This window comes from Naegleria fowleri, assembly GCF_008403515.1.
Source record: "Naegleria fowleri strain ATCC 30894 chromosome Unknown tig49, whole genome shotgun sequence".
Lineage (NCBI taxonomy): Eukaryota > Heterolobosea > Eutetramitea > Acrasida > Naegleriidae > Naegleria > Naegleria fowleri.
Window position 1 is genome coordinate 48569 of NW_025407981.1, and position 8722 is coordinate 57290.

Genomic DNA, 8722 nt, shown 5'->3' on the forward strand with positions numbered 1-8722 from the left:
CGGAAGCGCGAACAGTCAGCCCTATGCTGGAAAGAGACCTTCATTCCGAAACATTTGCAATCCTCTCGGAAATGTTTATTTCATCATGGTATTGAGCATTGTGATTTGGATCATTATTCTCTCTCAAATCGTGTGTGAGTTCTTTGTTTATCCAGATGGAGATGTGTTTGTAAAAATCATGCCGAGAGCCTTTATATATCCCATCTTGTTGGTCTGTTTGATTTTCTACATTCCAACCGTATTTATGAGTCCGACGTATAGTTATTTGACGAACTTTAATGTGAATCAAAAGATTCAGGAAATTGTACAGAAAACGATTAGAGATACACCTATTATTGAGTTGCATGTTTCATGTTATCACTATGAAACGAGGTAAGTGGGAGATTATTTCATCTTTCGACATGTGAAATTGGTTACACTTTCGAATTGATCATTTGCATTTGTTCAATGATTGTAGAACTCAAACCACTACAGATGCGAATGGAAGACTCAAAACTGAATCAAGATCTGTACGAGTGACAACTCACACCGATTCTAAGCAAATGCCATTCGAATTTCACCGAGATTTTTCGCCTCCGTTTGCGTAAGTATGGTTGGAATGTTCTTAGTCATGACTCTTATCGTGTGTTGTCATCAATCAACTTACCTATACATTATTAATAGTATTAAACAAACAGCTAAAACATTTATTAAATTAGATATGGATCAAAAGGTTTTCGTGACCAATGAAGAATCCAAGAAGATTCTCGATGAAGAACGTGTAGCCATCTATGTTTCAAATAGAAATCGTGACACACACATGGATTATTCAGAATTTTGGGGTACTGGTATGTCAAGTTATTGAAATGATTTAACAAATTGATAATATCATGTACTGTTGTTTAATGATGATATGGATGTTTACCAATGTGATTTCATCCACAACTTTCTATTAATTTCACATGAATACTCTCTGACACACGAACACTCTACGACATCGAATTATACAAAATACCATCATTTTTTAAATTGACATGAAATTGAAGAAAACTTTGAGAGTTCCCTCCTCACACATAATCCCAACTCGAGAGTTCCAAAAATCGCCACTCCTTTCTGGTATCAATTTTTCTGTCTCTTCTTTCTCGGATGGGCCTACACATTCTGGTTCAATAACATTTGCGACACTCAAGAATATACATTCATTAAGGAACTGTCCTATCATCCCTTCAACGATGAACAAGTTGACAATAATGTCGATCCAAGCATGTACATGGGAGGTGCGTACGGATTTCAATTCAGAGGAGGATCTGGTGCTTTTTGTCGAACCTTTAACATGAGTGACCAATTGAATGAATTTCCAACGAATATGTTTTCATCGCCTCCACCTGTGTTATCCTATCGACCCCAACAACCTCAGCAACAACCATTTGGTCAATCATCTTTTTCACCTTATTCTCAACAAACTTCGACAGCGCAACCTTACCATAATAATTATTACTACACCAATAACAACAACAACACCACGCCCAATCAAAATCTTTTCCTAACATCCAATCAAAGTAGAACCAGTTTAAACTTACCATCACACGTTGCCGATGTTTCGTTCCATCATGGTTATGATACTGAACCGCTCATGCAAACATATACACCTCACTCATCAGCAAGGGGTTATGTGCCACCTCAACTCTGAGCACAATGAATAATGTATTCACAATGAAATGTGATCTTCTACACAAATAAAGTGAAAGTCCTCTCCCGCCTCACAAACACGTTACATGACATGAGTTTCAGTGAGACAAGTGACATTCCGTTACAATTTAAATTTTCTTGCCCTCTCCGGATTCTCTTCAGCAGAGACAAACTTTAAAAAAACTTGTCCTTCCTTCCTTTGCATCCAACCGAATCATTCCTTGCATTTCGTTCGGTGTTCTCTTATTATTGATCCAATAAGAAGTATTCTTCTTCAAGCTCTCTGTCATACGATACAACTCCAAAAAGATCTCCTTCTTTGTATTTTAAAATTAAATTCATCATCCTCATCATCATCGAGAGAATCCCAGTTCCCAAACTCATCAGATGCCTTCCCAAAAGAATCATCATCATCAAGAGGAGAAGAAATCATCATCACCAACCATTTCCTTGCCAGCCTCCTTGTTATTGAATTCCTCACTTTCTTCTCGTGTGGTTGTTCCTCCTCCCTCGAGCTCAACTCTTATTTCAGGCATTGCTTTATCGAGTTCCAAAACACCATCCAATGCAAAGAATAACAAGCAACACCACACCACCACCACAACAACAACGAATTTATTGGGCTCTTCTTCCAAAAGTAGTAGTAGTAGTTCTACTCACTCAAATCAACCTCAATTCTATTCAACCACCACCACTCCCACAGCAACAACTCGGAAAATTCATCTCGTAACCTTGGAGGAGAAACAACGAGAGCAGCAACGAGAGTCCTGTTCTTTCTCTTCGGAAGCTGCAGGTTCAGCAGCCAAAGTTTCATTGACCACTCCTACTACTCCCACTACTGCTGCTAGCACTTCTTCCTCAATGAATGGAAAGAAAAAGCAGAGAAGAAGAAGATAAATTCTTCTTCCCATACTGTGGTTCCAAATAGTTCGGAACCAACCAAACAGGATAGGCCAGTATCACCACCTCAAAAGTCTTCTCCTGTTCCCTCAATTTCCACTTGTCATCTCGACCACTCGCCCTCGTCCTCGACCAATACACATACACCTCAAAAAAGGAATAATTACACCACCTCATTATCTCCATCCAACAATCACAACACTGACCATCATGGTTCCACCAACAATAATAATACTCTCTCACCCATGATTGAGTTTGAAGAGGATGGAATTTCAGACGATAGAGCGAGCACTGTGGTTTTAACGAATAGTGCTCGTTCCCGACACAGCAATACCTTAACTCTCTCTCCGAGAAGTTCCTCCACTCTTAGCTCAGTTTCTTCTGATGATGGCACTTGCTTGGAGACACGACGACAAAAACCATTTCGAATGGTCACTGCATCAGATTTATGATGATGAAGATGGTCACGACGACCATTGTGACAATGATGACGATGAGTTGATGATGAATGGATCTTTCAAATCAAGCAAGACATTGAAAAATCGAATCAACGTTTGAAGAAACGAGTTCAATCGCTAACTTTAGAACATGCTGAGACACTTCAGAGATTGACACTTTTACAAGAGGAATTGAATACCATGAAACAGTCTTATGAAAATGAGTTGAGCAAAACAAAACACATGTCACAAGTAATAATTGGAGATTTAAAAACAAGAAATGACAATTTGAAAGAAAAGTCAAAAAACAGAAAGAGGAACTTGATAATCTCGAGAATACGGTCATTACTCCATTAAGAACTTCGTTCGAGAACAAAAAGTTGGAATTTGAAAATGTGATTGCCACTCTCAAGGATCAATTGCAAAATTTGCACACATCTGAAGAACAAAAATATCAGAAAATTCTCAGTGAGAAGAGACAGACTTTGCAACAAAGATTGAGTTGTTAAAGAAGGAACATGCACACACTCTTCATCGAGAGAATCAATTAAGGAATGAATTGGAAACTATTGTGGCAAGAAGAACCGAAGAAATAGTCTCTCTCAAACTCGCCATTGAGTCCGTTCAACAATTATTGAATCAAACTAAGACCAATTACGAGGCTCAAATCCAAAAACTCTCGACTCAATTCAAGACAAGAGAAGAAGAATTATTACATCTTCTCAAGCTCAAAGAACAGGAAAATCAAAGACTACTACAGGAAAATGCATCACTTCGAGATCAATTGAAACACAAGCAAGTGATTCCTCAAATCTCACGCAAGAAGTAACACCGATGATCGTGACATTATGGTGAAGAAATTGGCAAACATCATGCCCAAACAACCAACAAGAAGTTCTTTGACATTTTCGTCTTGTCAACCAACCTCCATGGCAATGGCAAATTCACTTTTACAATTTTTGCAATGCAAACCATTTGTACAGTTGTAAATAAAAACTTCACACCTTGACTCTTGCTGAAACTATGAGTTAATTTGCAGTATTTAATTCAAATACGACGTAAAGACTTAGAGATCAACTTTTTGGAAGATGTTTCTTGTCACCAACATCTTTTGAGGTCCTGACAGAATGCTTTTTCCACACTCTCTCAATAATTTTATGTTTCCAAATAAGCATTATGATTCCATCGTTTGCTGCAACAATTCATCACTATACTCCAAAACGAATCCGTTGCATTTGAGAACTTCCATCACCAATTCAGAATCTTGTTTCAATGCAAATTGCATCACTCGCATACCTCAATACAAATCCATTACTCTTCACTGCCTCCAACATGATTTCTTTGTCTGAGTTAATATCTGACCCAATCAGTTTCATCACAATTTCTTCGTTGGAATAATCGAAAGAGACAAAACTCTCGTATTCTGGATAGAGCAATTTGATGATGTTTAACATGAAATTTTCATCTTGTAGTTTCTTCTTGTTGTTACTTCTAACGCTGTGCAAGTTCCAAAACCGCAAGTGTTTCTTTTCTCATACGTGGTTCTTTTGATGTCCATGAAAGACATCTCTTTTGGTGTTAAATTGTTGTGATTGTTGTTTAATTTAAAATTAATTATTATATTCCAAATATTTGGATTCCCATATTCAATACAAAGGTAGAATCAAAGAAAAAATGTTTCATCATGGAACAACGTACAACCTCTCCTCTATTGAAACCTTATGAACTGAGGAGAGACATCATGCAATCAAACAAAATAGAAAGTCGTTGGAATTCCTTCATGCATCGAGTCTGCACCACAATTAAAAGTACATGTTAAAAGTTGTTAATGTTAGAATTTGTCAGCGACGAGCTCAAGAATGATCGAGATACTGTTTTAAGTAACGTTAGCAATTATGATACTGCCCTTGAATTTGCTTCTCATGAGTTACAAAATGACTACGAAATTGCATTAGCAGCCATCAAGAACAATGGTTTGGCCTTGAAATCGGATTGACAAGTTGTTTTGGGAGCTGTTAAGCAAAACGCTCTGCTCTTCTGTATGCTCAAGAAACTCTGAAAGAGATCAAGAAATTGTTTGTGCAGCTGCACATCAAACAACACTATTTTGCATTTGGTGCTGCTTCTAAAGAACTCTTTCATGACAGGCAATTTATATTAGATTTAATTAAGGCGGAATGTAGAAATGTTTTCAATTTTGTTGCAAAAGAACTTATTGAAGATAGAGAATTTGTGTTTAAGGTTGTCACACTTAATGGTCTTGCTGTTGGATCATAATGTTGGCAGCAGTGAAGAATAATGGCTTTTCATTGACTTTTGCGAGTCCAGAATTGAGAAAAGATCCTGAATTGGTGATGGAAGCTCTTAAATGCAACGGATTTGTGTTAGAGTATAGTGATGAATTATTGCATGAAAGAAAGGAACATTTTTATGTTGGTGATTATTGAGGACCTAATTCATCATTAAGAAATACCCCTTAAATGAAGTGATGACTCACATCAACCAAAATTGACAACCAATGTATTAGAATATAAATGCTTTCGTACAAAGTATGAACATGATATAAATGAACCAACACCTCGCACTATGAAACAACATTGTTTGGTATTGGAAATGATCGCAAAAAACAGAATGGTATCTCTACATTTTATACACCAAATAGTACACAATAAGGAAATCATTACTTTGTTTGTAAAAATACAATTGTGAATTCGTTTAAGGTATTCCTAAATAAGCACCAAAATAACATTGTTCCATCGTTTGCTGCAACAATTCATCACTATATTCCAACACAAATCCGTTGCATTTGAGAGCTTCCATCACCAATTCAGCATCTTGTTGCAATTCTTCACTCGCATAATATAATGCATATCCGTTACTCTTCACTGCCTCCAACATGATTTCCCTGTCTGAGGTAAAACATGATCCAGAAACAGAAGGACCATTGAGTTTGATGGCTCTTAATACAAATTCTCTGTCTTCAATAATTTCTGTTAGAACATATCTGAAAACATCTCTACATCCAAGCTTGATCAGTTTCAATAAAAATTCTTTGTCACACAAAAGTTCCTCAGAAGCAAATTCAAAAGATTCCTTGTTTTGATTGATTGCTTCAAATACAATTTCCTGATCTCTTTTCAGCATTTCATCAGCAAATTCAAGAGCATCACCATTTTGTCTAACAGCTGCCAATACAACTTCTCAATCATTTTTCAACTCATCAGATGCATGATAAAGTGCATATCCATTTTGATTCACAGCAGTCAATACAATATCCTTTGTTCCCTTTAACTGTGTTGAAACATATTCTAAGGCTGAACCATTTTGTTTGACTGCTTGCTGTGCTACTTCTCTATCATTCTGCAAATTATGAGAAGCATATTGAAGAGAAACACCATCGCTTTTCACAGCATTCAAAACAATGTCTCGATCATTCTTGAGTTCATTACTTGCAAATCTCAACAAAAATCCAATTTCCTGAACAACTTTCATCATAATCTCTTTGTTTGCATGATCAATGGAGATTAAATTATCGAATTCTGGAAAGAGTAATTTGATGGCTTTCAACATGAATTCTTTATCTCGGTGTAAATCCCATGAAACCCATTGTAGTGCCTTCCTGTTTTGCTTAATTGCTTCAAATATGAACTCCAGATCTTTCTTCAGTTCATGGAAAGAATATAGTAAACATTTGTCATTCAATTTAATGGCTTCTAACACAAATTTCTTGTCATTTCTAACTTCTTCTGAAGCATACATCAATGCATCTTCATTGTTTTTAATAGCTGCCAATACCACTTCTTTATCACTGAGAATATTGTTGCTAGCATAGAGTAACTCAATACCATTCAATTGAACCACTTGCAACACAAACTCTCGATCTTCTTGTAATTGTTTTGAAGCATACTCCAATCGAAAAGCCTTCTTTTGATTTGATTTAAAACAAATGCCTTGTCATTCATAAATTCGATTGGAAAGAAATGTTCATATTTCAATTCTCGATTCAATAACCACTTCGTCTTTCCTTCTTGTTGCAATGAAAATTTCTTTTCAATAATTCCAATTTTCGAATTTTGTCCACACGTTCGCCATGATCATTCAAACAAGCATTTGAAAAATCCATCAAGATTACTCTCACATTATTCATCATCATCATTACTGGAATCGATGACCGATGATGTATCAATGTATCGGATACAGTGTCATTAGAATTGCCAAAAAGATTTGCTTTCTATTCTAATGCTCTTTTCATCCTCTTGGTTCAAAGTTTTTCATCCTTTCCGTTTTTATTTTCTACGGTGGTGATGAAATTGTTCATTTCGGATGAATGATCGTCTTCATGATGACGATGGTGCAACATTTTTTTCAGTTATATTTACAGTGAATATATCTCTCAATGAATAACGATCGAAAGATCATCAACAAATTTCATTAAGGCGTAAAGCCGATGCTTGCCCCATGCACCGCGTAGCCTTTGACACTCTAGAGCTTTATTAAGCTGCTGTTGCACCAAGCGAAAAACAACTGATCGCCTTTTGGAGTTTAAACTTTATATTCAGCCCACTTCGTTTTTAAATATAGTGACGAATTGTTATCACAAAGGATGGAAAACCTTAAAACGAATTCAGATAAAATTAGAGATTAGAGAGTTTTCATATCCCTCCATTGTAACGTATCTTGATTGTAACGTATGTTGAAACACTGAAAAGATAAGACTGGAGCTTTTCTCATGTGATCAAGCTTGGAGAGACTCATCAAATCAACTATGTGAATGAAATTTCTTGATTTTTAATGAGTTTTATTGATTTTTGCCAGACCTTTGAAGGATGATGATTTAGGTCAAAATTTAGTTGAATGTGGTAGGATGCAAGTTGGAGGTGTGCATGTGTGATTATCTCTTAGTAGAAAAATTCGGTATTAGATGGATGATTATTTGGAAGAAGTGTGTGAATGGAATTAAACTGTAGTGGTGGTGGTTTGAGTTGGTGTGGATGGAGAGACGGCCTTTTGCTCTTGTTTGGTGTTTCCGTCCTTCTTCTTCTCCCTCTTTTCCTTCTTTTCTTTGAAATCATTGTGATCAATGCTGAACAATGGAGATGATGACGAGCCTTCACCATACAAATTATAATGTTCCTGGTTGTCATCTTGGACGTAGGTGAGAATATATGCTTGCTGATCCAAGACATGTTGCAAGCTTACAACAGTTATCTTGGTGTCATCGATATGAATCCATTTACCACATCCATGTTGAATAAAGGTGCTGTAGTGACCACCTGATGCTTCCTTTCCGTGATGGCAAATCACACTAGCGAGTCTATATCTCAAGAATGATTTCCCAGCAATTTGCTTGATGTTAGGAACAACCTTGTCATCAATAATTAGCTCATAATCAAATCGAATACGCTTGGAAATCTTTTGGATGCCTTCAGTTGTAGAGAAATCGAATCTTCTCAAGTGCAAGATGAGAACTTTTGGAAGTTGATAAATTGTGGACTTGGCATTCTTATCCAAAACGTTCTCTTCCTTGGTCATTTCTCTTAAGGCGAACTTAATGCCCTTAATGTTGTCATCCTTGATTGGCAAATGCAAACTAAAGAATGGCTCGACAACAGCACTTCCTTTCTCACCTTGTTTTTGAACAAAGCTTTTCATCTTTCCACAGAAAATACGGGAGATGGCGCTGTTATCACCCATTTCATGTTCACGAATGACGTTGG

The 8722-nt window shown here is 36.6% G+C and overlaps 5 protein-coding genes across 5 annotated transcripts in view; 2 read left to right on the top strand and 3 right to left on the bottom strand.

Annotated features, from left to right (window-relative positions):
- Positions 1 to 178: 178 nt before the first annotated feature.
- Positions 179 to 1669, top strand: FDP41_006051 (uncharacterized protein; the record flags this gene model as incomplete). Its single annotated transcript, XM_044709644.1, has 4 exons — positions 179 to 372; positions 458 to 583; positions 664 to 827; positions 1026 to 1669. The coding sequence occupies 4 exons, from the start codon at positions 179 to 181 to the stop codon at positions 1667 to 1669; spliced, it is 1128 nt and encodes a 375-aa protein (XP_044559659.1).
- A 386-nt stretch (positions 1670 to 2055) lies between these two features.
- Positions 2056 to 2565, top strand: FDP41_006052 (uncharacterized protein; the record flags this gene model as incomplete). Its single annotated transcript, XM_044709645.1, has 1 exon — positions 2056 to 2565. The coding sequence occupies one exon, from the start codon at positions 2056 to 2058 to the stop codon at positions 2563 to 2565; it is 510 nt and encodes a 169-aa protein (XP_044559660.1).
- A 3155-nt stretch (positions 2566 to 5720) lies between these two features.
- On the bottom strand, positions 5721 to 6149 carry FDP41_006053 (uncharacterized protein; the record flags this gene model as incomplete). Its single annotated transcript, XM_044709646.1, has 1 exon — positions 5721 to 6149. One exon carries the CDS (start codon positions 6147 to 6149, stop codon positions 5721 to 5723), a length of 429 nt encoding a protein of 142 aa, XP_044559661.1.
- A 57-nt stretch (positions 6150 to 6206) lies between these two features.
- On the bottom strand, positions 6207 to 7152 carry FDP41_006054 (uncharacterized protein; the record flags this gene model as incomplete). The annotated part of the gene is made up of 2 exons (XM_044709647.1): positions 6207 to 6955; positions 7020 to 7152. The coding sequence occupies 2 exons, from the start codon at positions 7150 to 7152 to the stop codon at positions 6207 to 6209; spliced, it is 882 nt and encodes a 293-aa protein (XP_044559662.1).
- Positions 7153 to 7961: 809 nt separating this feature from the next.
- Positions 7962 to 8722, bottom strand: part of FDP41_006055 (uncharacterized protein) — a gene marked incomplete at both ends in the record, with an annotated part of 1777 nt that continues 1016 nt past the window's right edge. Inside the window, one exon of the mRNA XM_044709648.1 lies at positions 7962 to 8722. This exon is cut by the window's right edge and continues 1016 nt beyond it. Coding sequence (XP_044559663.1) covers positions 7962 to 8722 — 761 coding nt within the window.